The 19,661-nt window shown below is 45.4% G+C and overlaps 1 protein-coding gene across 12 annotated transcripts in view; it reads left to right on the top strand.

Annotated features, from left to right (window-relative positions):
• SNX29 (sorting nexin 29) overlaps positions 1–19,661 on the top strand; it is a 589,214-nt gene that overhangs the window by 288,905 nt on the left and 280,648 nt on the right. For 11 of the 12 annotated variants that reach the window (XR_012429267.1, XR_012429268.1, XM_005591284.5 and 8 more), the window contains one exon: positions 3,664–3,770. Coding sequence is in view for 10 of the 12 variants with exons in the window: in XM_005591284.5 (XP_005591341.3) it covers positions 3,664–3,770 (107 nt within the window). In the remaining 2 variants the exon portion in view is untranslated. Of the gene's footprint in view, positions 1–3,663; positions 4,012–19,661 lie in introns of those variants that run through there. The other variant, XM_065537184.2, reaches the window with a different exon arrangement.

Below are 19,661 nucleotides of genomic sequence, written 5' to 3' on the forward strand. Positions count from 1 at the left end.
TCAGCAGTTGGTAGGCTGTCTTCTCTGTCTCCTGTGTTCTGAAGTCTGTGAGCGAGGCTTGCTTTTGTCCATTTTGCTGGACATTCATTGAACTCTTCCATCCTGCCCCTCGTTTCTGTTGACTCTGAATTATATCTTTGCTTTCCTCTTCTGTGTGTTATCTTTTTCTCCTTTCTTGATCTCTTCTCATTTGGACTTGTAGTTCTCTCTTCCCCCCCCTGTTTTTTTTTGGGGGGGGGACAGGGTCTTGCTCTGTGGCCCAGGATGGAGTGCAGTGACACCATCTCAGTTCACTGCAACCTCTGCCTGCCAGGCTCAAGCAAGCCTCCCACCTCAGCCTCCCAAGTGCCTGGGACTACAGGCACGTGGCACCACACCGCACTAATTTTGGTGGTTTTTGCAGAGGTGGGGCGTCGCCATGTCACCCACGCTTGTATTCCATTTTGTTATTCGTTGCCTCTTATTTTCTGGAAATTTTGCTACCCTTTCCCTTATAGTCCCTGTTCTGTTTCTGCTGTTATAGTTCACTCTGTAAAAGGGCTTTTGTGTGCTTTGTGTTTTTCTTTTTCTCCTCTTTTAAATATCTCCCTATTCTTATTTCATGACTACACTGTCTCCTCCTCTCTCTCTGGAAATATTACCAACAGTTTGCTTTTGAAGTGTTTTCCCTAAATAGTCTCTCTTTCCTGCAAGTTGCTTTTCTCTGTTTATTCCTGTCTCAATCTTTCATCTCAGTCTTTCATAAAGTTCTTAGGTGCTTTTCTCAAATGGGAGGTGATTTCTAGATGTCTACGGAGGTGTTGGAGTGCGATTAGAAATTGATTCGAAGCTCCATGAACACTGACTTTGGGCCTCTTGGGGTGATCTGGCTGTGGCATTCCACTGGAGAACTACCCCTGGTCTCCAAAGCTTTTTCAGATTCCTGGGAGAATACCTTTCCCTTCCCTGGCTTAGAGGCAAATGCTGCCTGCCTGCTATTCTGGGAATGAGTGGGGCTGGGGAGAGGGAAGAAGAATGGGAGAAGCTCAGAAGTTGAGTGTGTGTTACTTTTCTCTCTCCACTAAAAAAATAGAATACCCCAACCTCAACTCAGTCCAGACCTACCGCGTTTTCTCCAGAGAATAAACCTGTATATTCTGCTAATCGCTTCTTAAACAGACTTTTAAAACCTTTCTTTCGCTTTCTAGTCCTGTGTTCACCCTCACTTCCAGAGGTGTCTCGTGCTAACAATTCATTAGCCTTTTGTGAATCATTCCATTCTCATCAGATATTATTTTGGTGGCACGCATGTTTATTTAGGAATGAAATTTTCTCTGGCCTGTCAAGTAACTTATCAGTCATCTACCTGATTCTCAGCTTCTGTAATTTTGTTGTTTCCTCTCCAATTCTTTTTTTTTGAGCGATGCCTTTATAAAAACCCTTTTTTTTTTTTTGCTTTTATTATTGTTTTTGACACGTAATAATTGTACGTATGTATGGGGTAGTGTGTGATATTATGATACATGTATACGAAATTTAATGATCAAATCAGGGTACTTCCCATATTCATCATCGCCTCATAGGAAACATTTTAATTTGCCTTTTTTTTTTTTTTTTTTTTGAGACAGAGTCTTGCTGTGTTGCCCAGGCTGGGGTGCAGTGGCACGATCTCGGCTCGCTGCAGTCTCTGTCTCCCTGTTTCATTTGATTCTCCTGCTTCAGCCCCCCCAAGTAGCTAGGAATACAGGAGTGTGCCACCATGCCCAGCTGATTTTTGTAGTTTTAGTAGAGACGGTTTCTCCATGTTGGCCAGGCTGGTTTTGAACTCCTGACCTCAAGTGATCCACTCGCCTTAGCCTCCCAAAAGTGCTGGCATTACAGGCGTGAGCCACCGAGCCCAGCCTCAATTGACAGTTTAATGGGATTTTGAGAGGATGTGAGTGTAAATTACTGTATTCAGGCTCTCATCTTTACGGAGTTCTTCACAGTTTTTCTTTCCATAACTATTCGGGGTTATCTGTTGTGATCGGGTCACTCTGTGCATTTGTGGCCCAGGACTCAGGGCTTCTTTCTGCATGTTCCCTGCTGTCACTCATGACCTTGAGCCTTCGTCAGGCTCTAACAGTGCGGCCCGAGGAGCTTAGCCGCCTGGCTTAGTTGCTTCAGTTTTGACTCCTGGTTTTGCTCAGCCTTACTGACTTTCACCTTCTCCCTGAAGGCTACCCCTATCACTGGGGGGCTAGTCTCAGATCGTTGTTTAGCCTCACTGCCCGCTCCATACAGCTGATAGGGCATCCAAGGGGTTTCTTGTCCCTGAACACACAGGAAACTGATCCTGCGTCGTCGATGCTTGTTTTGAGGCTTGAGGGTAATCCGCGTTCTTAAACATGCTGTGGATCTTTTTCTTTGCCCGTGGTGTGGGAGGTCTTCCCTGTTCTTGTTTCCTGCTTCTCTTGGAACTATCTGGTTCATTCCCAGTTCTTCTTTATTTGCTCTTCGCTACAGAGCGGGCGTATATGGGCATATACGTAATCATGGAAACACTACTCAGAGCCGTCTGTGCCCATGCTTGCTCTGACCTGGGAGCCAGTCTCTTTAACATGTCTTTTGCATTGACGTTCTGTGTTGGTTTTCGAGTTTTTCTAGAGGTTTTCTTGCTGTCATCCTAAGTATGGTTTACAAATGCTGATCCTTGGTTTTTCACATTATTCTGACCCCCATTAGTGCTCCACAGCTGGCTGTGGGCAGGCACTACCTCACTGGATCACTTTTTTGTTGTAGAAAAGGAAACTTAGCAAATATAAAAGATGTAAGTGGACTGAATGCAGTGGCTCACCCCTGTAATCTCAGCACTTTGGGAAGCCGAGGAGGGAGGATCACTTGAGGCCAGGAGTTCAAGACCAGCCTGGTCAACATAGTGAGAACTTGTCTCTACAAAAACTAAAAGAAAAAAAAAAAAAGAATTAGCCTGTTGCAGCAGGGGTATGCCTGCAGTCCCAGTGACTTAGGAGGCTGAGGCAGGAGGATTGTTTGAGCCCAGGAGTTCGAGGCTGTAGTGAGCTGTATGATTGATTGTGCCACTGTACTCCAGCCTGGGTGACAGACAAGACCCCATCTCAAATGAAACAAAACAAAACCTCCACTCCCCCCCCCAAAAAAAACAAAAGAACAAATGTAGGCTCTTATGTCTTGCCAAATCTGTCAAAACATTGCCTGCTTTCTCCTGAAATGGAAAGTAGTGACAAGATTATTCCTTGACTCCTGTGCTTCTATCTCATGACAGTTCTTGCATTTTAAAAATACAGCTTAACGCTTTTTTTTTTTTTTTAAAGTGACAAAGTCTAATTCTGTCACCCAGGCTGGATGACATTGGCACAATCATAGCTCATGGCATCCTAGACCTCCTGGGCTCAAGCAATCCTCTCCCCTCAGCCTCCTGAGCAGCTGACACTACAGGCACACACCACCGTGCAGGCCCTATCACTCGTTTTATTGTACTAAGGTGAAAATGTCCCATTGTTGAAGTAATTAGTAAGTGTGTTTGTGTGTGTGTGTGTTTTTTTTTTTCTTGAGAGCATTTTCAATCTGAAGTCATCTGAGAAAGAAGAATTTTTTCTTTTTTCACTGGGAGAATAGTTTTCGATACTGTTGAAATATTTATGACATGTCTCTCTTTCTCTAAAGTTGTGCCAAATCTTTGGAGTGTTGATGGAGAAGTTACAGTAACTGAACAGAAGCCGGGAGAAATTGCTGAAGAACTTGCAAGCTCCTATGAGAGAAAGCTCATCGAGGTAAGGCCGGTGGAGTCTGCGTCTTTGTTTCTGATGTTGGCTGCTTTGGAGACTTTCCAGGATAAGCCCAGCCTGTTCTAAAGACACGTGAGCAAAACAACCAAACAACTCCTCAGCCCCACAAAACAAAACAAGACCAAGTCAGTGTGCTTTATAAAGAGAAGTATGAGCTGATCCTTTGAAACATATCACTTAATTATTGGAAATTTCTGGCACTTATGATAAGGAAATAAGAGAAAAATATATATGTAACATTAAAAATGAAATAATTGTAACATTTGGAGATGAAAACAGGAGAGAATATCGCATGCACCTTTGTGCTGTTAAATGTGAAAATATGGATGAGGTGAACTATTTTTCAGAAAACACATTCCTTATCAGAATTAATTGAAGATGAGGCAGACTGGTCAAAGGGAACCCCTCGCCCTCAAAAGAAAAAACAAAACAAAAAACCAAAACACTTTGGAATAAAGTTGTACAAGTAACTGAAGAACTGCTTCCTTAGAAGACAGTAAGCCTAGATGCTTTCATGGTGATTTCTAGGAAACTCTTCAAGGTAATACACAAAGAGCCCTTTGCTATTTATATTTCCTGAGAGGGTTTTTATACGTCTCTATCTTGGTTCAGGTATGCATTACCATGATATAAAAAAATCCTGACAAAGATAGCATAAAAAAGAACACTATCAAATAGAATCATCTGTGTATGAGATGTACAAAAATTCTAGAAAGTCATTACTCAAATTCAGTCACATATTAAAAGAACAGTGCACGTAAAACAGGGTTTATTTAGGATTGCAAGGATGGCTGCATGCTAGAAATTCATCCATGTAAATCATCTCATTAGTGGCCTCAAAGAGGAAAACCAGATATTTATCTTGGTAGGTAATGAAAAATCATTTTATAACTTTGTTGATACCTGATAAACAATATTCTTCATAAATGAGGAATAAAGGTAATTCTTGGATATGATAAAGAGGTTTTTCAGAAACCATCGATTATTACCATATTCGATGGTAAAGTTGAGAAGCTATGTTTTTGATGAGCTGTGTGTACATGTTGTAATGGTCCCTTGGTGGTAGTATTATAAGCAATGTGTGTATATACATACATACACATGTTAACTATACAAGCATACTTTTGGTTGTTTCTAAATCTTCTACAGTGAGTTTTATTTTGGTAATCAGGAAAACACTCACTCATTTTTGTGGAGACATGCGTGAGCTTCGGTGGGTTTCAGAAGCCCAGGGCCTTGGAGGGGGTCCCCCTAAGTTCATTGCTGGTTCAGGCTGCCATTGTTACCATCTGTTTTGTCTGGTCTCTAAATTGACTCTAAAGAAGGAAGGTGACTTTAGAAACATCTTGCATTCTAACTCAAGTGAGCGCAAGGGAAGGCAAGCTGAGGCCTTAACACACAGGCTGGTGGGGATGAGTCAAAAGCCAGGCTGGGGAGGCCTGGGGACAGGGCACTCCTGTGTGGTCTCTGCTCACCACTGTGCCCTTCCTTGGGAGCTCCCTCAGTGGGGCCGTGAGACTCAGACTTGGCTGGTGGCAATGCCAGGGTTCTGGGCCGCGAGTCTATGCCTGGAAGGCCCAAGTGGAGAGGGAAACAGGGCCCCAATCTCAGGATTGGGACGACTTGTGTATTTCTTTCCCCCAGTGGACTCCGAGCCCCTGGAAGGCGGGACCGTGTCTTTGTCAGCTCTGTACATTCCACAGCCACTTATTGGCAAATGGTAGATGCCGCATAACCCTTGAATTTTTAAATTCTCCCTAGGATGGGGATGTCTGGATTTACTGAATGAAAGAAGGCCTGATGAGCTTAGAGAGGGTGAAAGGTTCTTAGAATGAAAGTGCAGGGTGAAAGGTTCTGTTCCTCTGGGGAACAAGGGTGCTATGGTGAGGACTCCGTCAGACCAGTGCAGCTCAGCAAGGGCGCCTGCTTCGTAGGGTCCACAAAGGCATTGAGTGCTGGGTCCAGGCACCGCTCTCCATGGAGATTCTCTACCTGTGGGGCTGCTGGGCAGCGTGTAGGGTGGGGTGGGGTGGGGTGGGGGTGCAAGAAGACGGTGATTGGGTGTTTGACCCTGTGAGCCAAGTGCCACTCGTTCATTCGTGGGCCGGGTGGTTGGATGATTTATTTCAGTGTTTATCAGATGCCTGCTTTCTGCATCAGCAACAGCAAGAACAGAGGCTGAATACAAGGAAGCATTGGCAGGAACTGAAAGGAGACTGACAGGTCGGGAGCAGAGTGGGGGAGGGGAGAAAGGTGGTACTGTGGCTGTGTCCTGGCTGTGTCGTCACCTGCTTGGCTTTGACCGTGTGAAAGTCTCATCCCCTGCTGTGCTGACCTCAGCTGGGATGTGTGGAGAGGATCGGGTCATGTGGGGAGTTACTGCAGGGTTCACCTGCCTGGCTGTTCCGGCCAGCTGTCAGAGGGTGAGTGTGGAACTACCAAACGGGAGGGCTCAAGGTTCAGGCATGAAGGCGTGAAGACCTAAAGTCAATGCCATAAAGCCCTCTTTAAATGGGCTGGTCTCAAACGCCTGACTTCAGGTGATCCATCTGCCTTGGCCTCCTAAAGTGCTGGGATTACAGGTGTGAGCCACTGCACCCGGCCCACAGTTAAGTCTTAACTAGAGCTCAGAGCATCCTGGTGGAAATTAGGTTAGATAGCTAATTAGAAATTAGTTTAGATAGCTAATAAGAGCACATGGGTTTTGTAGAGGAGGCACACTTTCCTCTGGCCCTCAGTGTTAGCAGGAAGCATAGCTTGGAGCCTAGGGAGGCCACTGGGTAATAGATGGTGCCGACACAGTTCACGCACACCCATTGAGCGCCTTCTCAGTGTCCAGCCCTTAGCTTCCTTTCTCCTCCCTTTGTGACTTTTCCTAGCCTGGGAGCAGCAGTGTTGATGGTTGTAGGAGATGAGCCAAGGAAGTTGTGAGGTTGAAACAGACATCCCTGAAATGGCATTCACTACCCTAGATGGAGCTTTTTTTTTTTTTTTTTTTTTTTTTTGTGGAGACAGAGTCTCCCTCTGTCGCCAGGCTGGAGTGCAGAGGCGTGATCTTAGCTCGCTGCAACCTCTGCCTCCTGGGTTCAAGCGATTCTCCTGCCTCAGCCTCCTGAGTAGCTGGGACTACGGGCATGCGTCACCACGCCCAGCTAATTTTTGTATTTTTAGTAGAGATGGGGGTTTCACCATGTTGGTCAGAATGGTCTCAATCTCTTGACCTCATGATCCACCAACCTCAGCCTCCCAAAGTACTGGGATTACAGGCGTGAGCCACTTGCAGAGCGACTTCTTGTGGATGAGGCGGACGTGCCTGTTCTGATAGTCAGGACACAGGATTGAAGTGCAGAGGTGGGGTTATACCCACAGACCTGGAGCCGTGTCTTTGACAGCAGCTCTGCAGAGGTTGGCACCTAACCACAGCTTCTTTAGATAATTCCTCCCTGCTTCTTAGAGACTGTTAGTGATGCTCAGAATTTCTTCTGTAAACTTCCCCATCCTTCTTGAAATTCTAAGACATCAGAAGAGAAACAATTGTTCTCACCAAGGTTTTGAAGATAAAATATATTGAACACATCCAAGATAGATCTCTTCTGAGTCTCTTGCTTCTTTACCTCTTTTAAGTACATTTCCTTTGGTTTGGACTCATCTTCAGAGATGTTCTATTGTTGCCTTCACAACAATGTGACATGTTGGCGACATTTGGACTTTGGGCCTCCATCACTCTGTCGCTGCCTTCTGCAGCCTGGTGACTTGGAAAGCACGTGTATCGTGTGTCAGACTGAGTTCAGATTTGCCACTTACTGCCGTATGTTCCTGGGCACAGCCCCTAACCTCTCTAAGCCTCACGTTCTCCATTAGTGAAATGCAGCCAGTCATAGCTGCAAGTGGGTTTGTTTTGGGAATGGCACATAAAGAACCCAGCTGAGTGCCTGCAGTATACAGGAGGTGTCTCTGTGCTTCCTCTTCTCCCCTCTGTCCTGACTTCCTTTGGAGGGCTTCCTCTCCACCATAGCATGCTGTCTGGGTGGGACAGTACATCCAAGTGCTTTGCCCTGGGTTTGGTTCAGGGCCGGGCACATGACCTGAGCTAGGCCAATGGGGGTTTAACTCTGAAGGTATATAAGAATGCAGCAATGCTTGGGAGGCCATGTATTCAATAGCAATTAACAATAGGCATTTATTCAATAGACTACTAGCAATGAGTCTGATAAGACTCTAGTTATTTCCTGTGTTGAACCTGTCAGAATTGCTCTGGTTTCAGTTCCTTTTTCTTTTTTTTTTTTTTCTTCTCTTGAGACAGAGTCTCATTCTGTCACCCAGGCTGGAGTGCAATGGCACAATCTCAGCTCACTGCGACCTCTGCCTCTTAGGTTCAAGCAATTCTCCTGCTTCAGCCTCCCAAGTAGCTGAGATTATAGATGCGTGCCACCGCACTCGGCTAATTTTTTTTTTTTTTTTTTTTATAACAGAGATGGATTTTCACCATCTTGGCCAGGCTGGTCTCAAACTCCTGACCTCAGGTGATCTACCTGCCTCGGCCTCCCACAGTGATGGGATGGATTATAGGTGTGAGCCACTGTGCCTGGCCCCAGTTACTTTTCTGAGCCCGATTTCCACTTTTCTGCCTGTTTACAGTGAATTCTATTTTAGTTTAGGTTAGAATCTGGTGTTTTGGTTGTTTGTTTCTTTTTTTGTTTTGTTTTGTTTTGTTTTGTTTTTTGCTTTTACAGGACCTTGGGAGCAGTTACACTGCCAGTGCTTGCCTCATAAATTGGCACCAATGGGTTCCAACACTTTTGATGTGTCCAGGGGTCATTTTTATATAAGAGCAGCATGGGGTTTTCAATAAAATACTGGATTTTTGTATAAGGACTTTTGCTTTTGCTTACCAGCGGCGCCCTCACTTACATAAAGCTTTGTATCCATATGTAATCAGTAGATGCCGTTTCCCTTCAGTTCTCCTTCCGCTCACTGTTGACCAGGGCTTAGCTCCCTCATGCTGCCTTCAGGCTCTCCCAGGTCTTGCTTGCTGGCAGCGTTTTCTAGCTGTTTGCCCCACTTGTGTATCTTCTGCTTCAATATTGCCGGTCCATCCTCTGCAAACAGAACTTTACTTCCTTCCATATGACAGGGCTCGGCTAGCTATTGATTGATTTTTAAAATTATAAGACACTTATCATTTACTGTCTGAGTATAGTTAATCCCTGAATTTTTCTCATGGGTAAAATAATGGCGTATTAGCAACATTTGTTCTCATTATAATGGCAGAGTTGCTATTAATGGAAAAGTAAGCTTAAACATCAAGCTGGTAAAAAATAAACTCATAATCACATGCTGTAGATAACTGTGAATGTGATCATCATTTTAATAAACTGTAAACATTCCGGAAGCAGCCAGCACCTTGGGAGCAGTTACACCACCAGTGCTTGCCTCATAAATTGGCACCAATGGGTTCCAACACTTTTGACGTGTCCAGGAGTCATTTTTATATAAGAGCAGCATGGGCTTTTCAATAAAATACTGGATTCTGTATCAGGACTCAGGATAAAAAACTCTGAGCTGAGATCTACATTAAACTGATACTCAAAATGAAAGATATGATGTGACTCTTTTTTTTTTTTTTTTTTTTAATGGAGTCTCACTCTGTTGCCCAGGCTGGAGTACAGTGGTATACAATCTCGGCTCACTGCATCCTCTGCCTCCCTGGTTCAAGCGATTCTCCTGCTTCCCGCTCCGTAGTAGCTGGGATTACAGGCATGCGCTACCATGCTCAGCTAATTTTTGTATTTTTAGTAGAGACAGGGTTTCACCAAATTGGCCAGGCTGGTCTCAAACTCCTGACCTCAAGTGATCTGCCCACCTCAGCCTCCCAAAGTGCTGGGATTACAGGTGTGAGCCACCATGCCTGTTCTGTTTTGTTTTGTTTTGTTTTGTTTTGTTTTAAATCACATGAAACTGAGTGGATTGAGACCAGGCTCTTACCTCATATAGTTTGATTACCAAGCAAAACTGAGTGTTTAAGTGCCTCCTGTGTATCAGTGAAAAAGGGTAAGAAGTTATAGTTTCTAGCAGGATAGGTGTAATTCCCACTAAAGTGTGAATGACTAACAGGGCTAAACTTCCAAGGAGTTCTTCAAATCTTTTTATTACGTAAAAGTTGAAATATACACAGATATAAATGAGTGTAATGAGCTTCTATGTATCCATCACCTGGCTGTAGCTGTTAGTAACTCCTGGCCAATCTTGCTTCATCTGTATCTTGTCCCACCCCTCAAACCTCAGCCTCTCATGGTATTTTGAAGAAAATTCCAGATTCCATATTATTGCATTCCTATTTCAGAATCTATCTTTAAAAGATAAGAGCTCTTTTAAAAGCCCCACATTACTGCAATACCATAGTCACACTTTAAAAAGCCTGTTAAAGAAGGGTCATGCTAGTCCCAGTGATTCTCAGGTTGGAGTGTCAGGGAGAGGAGCTTCTTTAAGAAGGTCTTTCAGGGGGCCCCTGGCTCACTCTTTCTCATCCCCAGCTTCCTGAACAAGGAACTGGAGCATCTCATTTACGCAGGATGGCTAAGCTTGGAGCTTTTCTGCCTCTTGGATGTGCCCTTTGCTTGGCTGTCTGCCTTGACTTCAGTTAACAACACACACAGTCAGGTCAGCAGCACAGCTGCACAGGCCCTGGGAAAGTGAGGGATTTGAGGATGAGGAGGTGTGACCCAGGCTGCGGGCTTCACCAGCGCATGGATTTCCAGCCTCCAGTGTGGTCTCCTTTACAAATGGACTCCTTCCCTAACGAAGGTCTCTCCAGGAGGAGGAGGCGGGCTGTATCTCACACAGGTGTCTCTGTTTTTTTTAAAATAGCATATATGTTTTACTGGTAAAGAATAGGCGAAAGAGCAGAAAGAACTTCCATATACTCATCACCCTACTTCAATAGTTATCAACTCTTGGCCAGTCTTGTTTCATCCACTTACCCTCCTGTTTCCCCAGCATCACGTAGTGTTTGGAAGGAAATCTGAAACACAACGTTGATTTCGCCCCTAAGTAGTTAGGAATATATTGGTAGTAAACTATAAGGGCTCTCTTTTTAAAACAGAAAAAACTCTGTAGGATCATTATCACACCAAAAGTTGGCGGTAATTCTTTGGTATTATCAAATATCTGGTGAGTGTTCACATTTGCAGTTTAAACAGATGTTTGAGTCAGGATCCTAGTAAGGTCCCTACCTCACGATTGGTGACAGATCTCTTGAGTCTCTTTTAATCTGTGTGTTCTGTCACCTGTGTCTCCCTACCTCTCCCTTTCTTCCTTACCTGTCATCTATTAGTTGAAGAACCTGGGTTGTTGATCCTGGAGAATTTCTCCCACCAGTGCTTTATGAGGGTCTATTACGTGTGTGGTACTCGGTGGCCTGTTGGGTTTTTCATGACATTTTATGAAAAGCAGCTATAGATATTGATGTTACAGCCTGGGCAATGTAGTGAGACCCTGTACTTACAAAACAATGTTTTTTTTTAACTAGCCGGGCACAGCAGCGTGCCTGTGGTCCCAACCACTCAGGAGGTTGAGGCAGGAAGATTTCTTGAGCCCAGAAGGTCAAGGCTGCAGTGAGCTATTGAAGGAGGAGGTGGGACTTGACTCCAGAGGTGGGACTCAGACACTGGACCAAACTGACTGCTAGCTAAAACAGGGCTGGGTGGAAGCAGCTTTCCATCAGACATGCCCGTGGGTACCATGTCAGTTTATCATCGTCATGGCAACATCCAGGAGTTACCGCCCCTTTCCATGGCAGTGACCCAAAAGTTAATACTTCCTTTCTAGAAATTTCTGCATAAACGACCCCTTAATCTACACATAATTAAAAGTAGGTACAAATGTGACTGCATAACTGCCCTGAGCTGCCGCCTTCTGTCTACGGGTCACCCTGCTCTGCAGGAGCAGTCCCGGAGCTGTCACTCCACTGGAGCTGTGACACCACTGCTTCAATAAAGCTGTTTTCTTCTATCTCCAGCTTGCCCTTGAATACTTTCCCGGGCACAACCAAGAACCCTTGCAGGCTAAGCCCTTCTTGGGGAGCTCATCAGTCCTGCATCACTATGATGGCGCCACTGTACTCCAGCCTAGGTGACAGAGCGAGACGTCTCCAAAACAAACAAACAGAAAAAGATAATGAAGGTAATAGCAGTGAGGGCAAATTGAGGGGCTACTCTATTTTTAGGCACTGTGTTAATTGCATTACATGGACTGTCTGATTCGTTGTTCTCTACATACCTACAGATGAGGAAGCCAAGACTTGGAAGGGCTAAGTCACCTGCCCGAGGTCACGGGGTAGCATGGGTAGAAGCAAGATTTGACCCCCTGACTGACCCCAGAGTTGGTACTCTTCCCATCGCCCTCTGTGGCCTTCTCTGTACCTGACTAGAAACAGGAATCCGGCCTGCCTTGCCTGCTAGCTCTAACTTTGAGTTCTAAGCAGAGCCAGGAAAATGAACTCAGTGACAAACATGCTGGCTATTAGCTTGTCAAGAACTAGGGAACGATGGAAGAGATGAGGAGGGAGAATGGAAACAGATTCTAGCTGGTGACACGGTTTCTGATGTGAGCACTTACTGGGTAAACAGCCGTGCGTGCTGCCTTGGATGGCAGGCCCCTTCTGATGCCCCTTGTGCCCACTGGATGTCCCCATCTGTTCCTGTGTGCTGGGGCTATCTGCCTGTGTATCGGGAGGAGAAGGGTCCGCTATTGGCACTGTCTTCTTCTCAATGGCTCTTCCTTCTTCCCTCTTCTCCCTTGGCCTCTCAGTTACCTGTTTGCATTTGCCTGGGGCGTGTTCAGGTGCAGGTCACAGCCGTGCCTCTGTGCAGGCATGCTTGCGCCTCCAGCTTTGTAGTGTCTATCTTTGCCGATCTTTTGATTTCTCTCATAGAACCTTGGACACCTTGTTTCCCATTTCATGGCGAGGTCACCACCCTCTCCGGTGGCAGCGCCGGGCCCTGATCTTTGCTGTGTCTCCACCCCGTGTGTTCCGTTTCGCTTCCATTTCTGCTGAAGCCTCATTTCCGGTTGTGCCTCTGATCTGGAAGTCTGGAGTACTTGCGAATGAACAGATGAACTTCCTTAGAGAAACACTTGGAAAATGATCCAATACTCCTTTTTTGGACGATAGATAAAAATACTTGTAATTATAGTGGCTGGTTTTCAGCTTTTCAGACCCACACTATTTTGGGCCTGTTTTATATTTGCCTTCCTCTTTGAGGCGGGAAGTGGCTTCAGGAAGCCAGAAGGAGTCCTATGGCCTTGATGGAAGCGAGTAAAAGAGATGTAGTCCTGTCAAGGTTGGGCTCAGAGTTCAGAATACACCCGATGAAGGGACAGGGCTGTCCTGAATGCTGCATGAGCTCAGCCTGCTGGCAATATCAAGGGCTCATCACTGGCAGTGTGGAGCTGGAGAAACTAGGGGTGCGGGGAGAGTGAAAAATGCTGAGACAGGGAGGAGGGAGGGACTTGTGGCATTTAATGCATGTAAATGGACAATGACAAACTACTCCGGACCCAGTCTGCTTGGTCCATTTCTTTTTCTGCTTAAAACTTGCCATTGGCTCACTTTCGCCCTTAGGTTCCTGTAAAAGTAACATGTACACATGTTAAAGTAAGCCTTTTTGCTATGCTCTTACCTTCCTGCTCTGAGCATGTTTTCCTTTCTCAAATGCACGTGTTCTCACTGCAGACCTTTACACAGGCAGATATAAGGTCCCACCTGGAACCCTGTTCTTTTTTCATGAACCCTCTCCTGTCCATTTTCCCTGGCTGACTTCTGAGCTTTCAAATCTCACCCTGGAAGCCTTCTCGAATCACCCCACTGCACTCCTGAAGACTGGGTTCAGTTTGCCCCGGGTGTCCTGCACATCCTTTGTGTCACCTCTCCTAATCCTGCTAGTACGGTGTCGTGAATGTGCCCCACTTATCTGTGTTCATCCTTCATGACCTCTGGTACCTGGTTGATGCTTGTATCGTTGAATAAATAGTTTTTTTGGTTGCAGAATAAAAAAGCTTGGCTCAGGCTGTCCTTGACAAAGACTGTGTTATTTATCAAGGTCTGTCTCATTTTTCTTTTTGTATACACACAGGACAGATGCATTTCCTAGTCTCCTTTATGGGTAGCTTGGGACTGTGTGACTAGTTTTGGCCAATGGGTTGAAAGTAGAGGTGATGAGTGTTATCCTAGACTGAGGCATAGGAGAGTGGGGATGAGTTTTCTTGGTTCTTGCTCCCCTGCTATGGTGATTCTGGAAGCCGTGTGTTCCATGATGCATAGCTAGAAAATGACACTAGCCTGGATTCCTGAGTCACTGCTTGGAGGAGAGTTGCTCTGTTGTGTTGCCGGATCCACCACAGGCTTTGTAAGAGCAAGAATTGACCGGTGTCTGTTCAGCTTGTTATTACCACTGAGTCGAGCCTGTCGTGGTAATGTCGAGGAAGGGAATCCCTTGGCCCAAGGAAAAGTCTGGCTTCAGCTGTGGCAAATGGTTGATACTTAAGCTGTGTTACCAGGCTCCTGTTTCTCTCTCTTTACTGTGCTTTCCTCTTCCCTTTCTGGGTTGACATCATTTTTGGTAGGTGTATTAGTCCATTGTCATGGTGCTGATAAAGACATACCTGAGCCCGGGAAGAAAAAGAGGTGTAATGGATTCACAATTCCACATGGCTGGGGAGACCTCACAATCATGGCAGAAGGCAAGGAAGAGCAAGTTGTGTCTAACATGGATGGTGGCAGGCAAAGAGAGAGAGCTTGTGCAGGGGAACTCCCCCTTATAAAACCATCAGATCTCATGAGACTTATTCACTGTCTTGAGGACAGCACGGGAAAGACCTGCCCCCATCATTCCGTTACCTCCCACTGGGTCCCTCCCACGACACGTGGGAATTGTGGGAGCTACAGTTCAAGGTGAGATTTGGGTGGGGACACAGGCAAACCCTATCAATGGGTTTTCCTCCTCAGGGTCACACATGACTGTGATCACCCCTGGGCACACAGTTTTTCTTCCAGGTTCACATTTATAGGAAAAAGCAAGAGTCTGTCTCCATTCCTGTCAAAAAGCTTACATTTACTCTGTAGAGTCAACTTAGGTTCCATTCTCTCTTTTCAGCTGATCACAGGATCTGGCTGGTGCTAAGACAGGGAAGAGCTCCATTGAGACATGGAGAAGGGAGGTTGGGGAGAGGGATGGATCCCAGATGAAAACTGGGACTGTTGTTAGGGGAAGCAGATGCCGTGGTGGCAGAAAACCAACGTTCACTTCAGTGCTCAGTGCGTGAATGAATGGATGAGTGAGTGAGGGCCAGATCAGTGGATAGATTGAAGAATCAGCCCTCTCCCTCGCCTTGGGGGGCTCACAGCCTACTAGCCGAGTTAGTGCCATAAAACAGTAATTTTTAGCAGCAAGCAGTGAATCAGTGAATCAAAAGAAGATGGAAATTGGTGCTGTCAGATCTGCTGGTCGAGGGGTTGTGGTTTGGTGTGTATTGGAGAAGATAGCGCAGAAATGTTCGTTTCGAAGCTGGGCTTTGCAGGTAGAATAGGACTTTGCCAGCGAGACAGGGTGGGGAAGGGCAGTCCAGATGGCAGGAACAGCAGGTGCGAAGGTTTGGCCACCTGGGCGTGTCAGGTGGCAACTGACTGATAGACCGTAGAGTGAGACAGAGGCAAGACGCCTCCGTAGTTCCTTTTTTAGCACTGTTTGTCATTCCTACTAGAGAGTCTTTTAGGTTTCAGATGCTACAATTAATGTTTCTTTTTCTGAAAGTGGTAGGATTGGAAAGTTCTCCCTTTTCTCTGTCTTGATTCTCCCTATCATAGGTGCATGTGGAGAGCTGCACCTTCCTCCCATGGCCGCTCTTGGCCTTTGGATAGGAATTTCCTCCTAAGTCCCAGCCAGTCATTTCAGACCCGTTCCTGAAGGTAGCGTTTTGTCAGGTCGGTGGTGCAGAGAGGCTTTTGTTTCTTAAAGGTGCTCTACTAGTTGATTGTCAGGGGCACTGCCAGAGGACTTTCAGCGTGAATGACTTGTAGCAGTTTGGCTTGGAAGACATCTTGTAAAAAGCGTTGCCTCCAGGTGCCCTGTCATTTTAGAAACATCTCCCCATATGTAATAGGGAGACTTAGGACTTTGCTTCTAATAGTGTGATATTCTTGTGTGTTTTATTTGAAGGATCTAAAATCTTCTGTCCCCTCCTTGTTCTCTTCCCCTGCGAGGCTGATACAAGGCACAGTGGCTCTAGTGTTAGTTAAGCTTGTAAGGATCAGAGGTTTTACTAACCTTGTTTAAACACTTATGTAAGAATTGTTGCTAACGTCCAGCTAAGCAACTTTCTTATGTAGAATAAATAGAAATTTTCACTAGTGTAGTTCACTCTTATTAATGAATGAATAATGAATAGACAAATTATTTAAATCCAAATTAATATAATTGACACCATTTAATAAGCACATACTATGTGTCAAACACTGGACGGGGGCATCATATACATCTTTTTATTATTATACATATATTTTCAAAGAAATGGGGTCTTGCTATGTTGACCAGGCCGATCTTGAACTCCTGGCCTCAAATGATCCTCCCACCTTGGCCTCCCAAAGTGCTGGGGTTACAGGTGTGAGCCTGTAACCCCATTATATGCATGCCTGGCCCCATTATATGCATCATGTCATTTAATATTCACGACAGCCCTGCAAGGTAGGCGGTGGTGGATACTGAGGCTCAGAAGGGTTGAGTAGAATATCCCAAGTCGCATAGTCAGCAAGTGGCAGAGCTGACATTTGGACCCAGTTCTGATAACAGCGGTGACTGCTTTCCTGCTGTTCAGACAGTGTGTTCGTTTCTGAAGATTAGTCGGCCCGAGGTAGAGGTTAAGCTCATCGTTTCTGTTTCCTGACACATTTTATGACTGTCTTCTGGTTGAAGACTTTTCTAAAGCCTGAAAGAGACTTGAAATTGGACTTGGAACGACTTTGAGGTTTTGTAGCTTCTCCTGATTCATTACAGTGCGAATTAACTAAATGAATTATTTAGCTCAGCTAATAGGGTGATTTGATCCAATAGCTTGGTAGAAAGAACATATTGAACGTTTTTATTTAATCCACTTTGGGGGCATATTTGAATGGATTAAAAAAATAAAGTACAAAGAATCCTTTTTATCAATTAATTTTGAGCCATTCTGTTCTTTTGGAAAGCTGCAGATATCTTTCTCCGTGATTGTTAAAATCCTTATCAGGCTGGCAAGCTTGCATTCATTCAGTGCTTACACAGTGCCAGACATATTCCTAAGCACTTTATTGATCTCATGTGATCCTTATAACCACTCTTTGTGGTGTTATTACTCTCTTCCCCACTCTACAGAGGAGGAAACTGAAGTGTGGTGAGCTTACTGATGGTCAGGGTCACGTAGGTGCTCAGATTCCAGACCTGAAGCTCACAGCCACTCTCTGGGGAGAACTTTGAATCCAAACACCAGGAGATGACGATCTGTCCCCACTCTTGGTCAGAATGTGAGAATCGAAATCGAAATCCTGGCTCTAGGCGCATGCCTGGGCCCTGTCACCTGACCTCTGTGAGCCTCAGATGTCTGCATCTGTGGTCTGGGAGTCATCATTTCCAATGTGTAGCATTTATAGATCAAGCAGGGAATTGTATACATGGCCGCCCGTCACCCCTCATCTCTCAGGTGGGGTGCCTGCTGTGGTGGGGAACCCTCTTGTCTCATTTACCTGTTTTGGGGACAGACATTGTCACTCTCAGTGGAACAGCCCTCAACGCTGTCATGCACAGGGTCGCTGGAAATCTCCCATTCCTCCCTCCTCCGATGGATTGAGAATGGCCTGGCATGCTTACTCAGGGAGAATGAGTCTTCTTGGTTTCTAAAGACTCACCCCTTCTACTCCCAGGCCTGGGAATTCCACAGTCACCTGCCTCCTTCCGCTGTCTGTCTGCAGCATTCTGGGCTGCTGTGGGCTCATGCTGCCGCCATCTCACGGCTGCCACCATCTCACAGCTGCCGCCTGCTAGCTGGTCCCGCCTCCCTGCCCTTTGTCTATGCTCGGTGGGGAACACAGTTCGTCTCTGGGTAGGTTCAGGTCATTTCAGTCACAGCCCAGACCTGTCTATGTCCCCAGCCTGGCTCCCTGCCTCCCTACTGGCTGACTGTCGCTTGGCTGAGGGCTAGAACTGCCCTGGACCTCTCTGGGCCTTTGTGTCCAGGCCTAACGCAGCTGGAGCCCCAGGGAAGAGATGACTACCCCTTCCTGTATTAGCCTGTTTTCATGCTGCTGATAAAGACATATCCAAGACTGGGTAATTTATTTAAAAAAAAAAAAAAAAAAGGCTTAATGGATTCACAGTTTCACATGACTGGGGAGGCCTCACAATCATGGCCGAAGGTGAAAGGCACGTCTTACATGGCGTCAGGCAAAGACAGAATGAGAACCAAGTGAAAGGGGTTTCCCCCTATAAAACCATCAGATCTTGTGAAACTTATTCTCTACCATGAGAACATTATGGGGTAAACTGCCCCAATGAGTCAATTATCCCCATGGGTTCCTCCCACAACACATGGGAATTATGGGAGCTGTAGGTCAAGATGAGATTTTGGTGGGGACACAGCCAAACGATGTCACTTCCCATGTCCTTGCTTCTCCACTTCTACTTGTCCCAGGGTTGACTTTCCTAGGATGACAGGCAGTGGGGTCACTGGTTCCCTTTAAGGATATGCACACACCCCACCATGGGACAGTGAAGCCAGCCTTCCAGGAGAAGTTGCCAGAATCCCTGAACATTCCTTCTCTTCCTACCAGTCCAAGAACTTTTGCTTGCCAAGTCGCCCACCGCTTTCTTAGTTTTGTTTTTGAGAAAACAACTCTCACAACTTCCTTCGTGGCTAATTTTTTCCCATCAGTATCCTGCTTTTTCTGCAGCTTCCGTTGACGAAGGTACATTTTACCTCTGGAACCGGTGGAGCAGAGAGCTGAATATACCCTGTTTCCTCGGGCTTCCTCGGAGTGACTCACAGGTTCCATTTTCAGTACCGAAAACTCAGCTTTGCCAGGGCAAACTCTCAGCAACTCTTTTACAGTGACAAGTACTTTAGAAAAGTTTCAATTCACTTATTTCTCTGGGTCACACAGGCAACTCTCTGCCCTGTTTCGAGCAAAGACTATTTCTTTAGCAAAGGATATTGAAATTGGGTTCTTTTTTTCCCCCCACTCCCTTTAAGTAGTTTTTTTTTTTTTTAAATCCATTTTTAAGGTAGAGAAGGGAGATGAGTCTTATAAAAACTTGAAAACTGCCTTTCGACAAAGACCAACTTCTGTGCACCAGCGCTTTCATCTCCAGGTGCCCGAGATTAACGTTTCCAAAAATGAATCTTTTAAACTCAGTTCTCCTCAAAATGAAATATGTTCTATGGTAACAACCCAATTCCTACTATGTAATATGTAGAAATCATTTTCACTTTGTGAAGAAAACTAGATTTAAATGCTAAAATATTATCTTTTTGTCTTCCTGAAAAAATTTTCTTCCTTTGGTGGTAAAAAGCTTTTAAAATTAATGGAAAATTGTCCCCTTCCTGTGCTCTGGCTTGGGAGGAGAGCGAGATATCAGATCTCAGTTTCTCTGTAAGTATCATAATGACTGCCTTCCCGGTGTTAGAGGTTTGAACTGCTATGATGGCGTGTATTTTAAAGCAAAGTGGTGGTCAATTTTGATGAAAAGTGATAAAATCGAGTGGATAAAATTGGCTTTCAGCAATTAGAATGCTCTGCACCTGTAACTTTGTGCCCATGGCCCTTAAATATGTAGGGGGAAGAAAGAAATTTCC

This window comes from Macaca fascicularis, chromosome 20 (genome assembly GCF_037993035.2).
Source record: "Macaca fascicularis isolate 582-1 chromosome 20, T2T-MFA8v1.1".
NCBI lineage: Eukaryota > Metazoa > Chordata > Mammalia > Primates > Cercopithecidae > Macaca > Macaca fascicularis.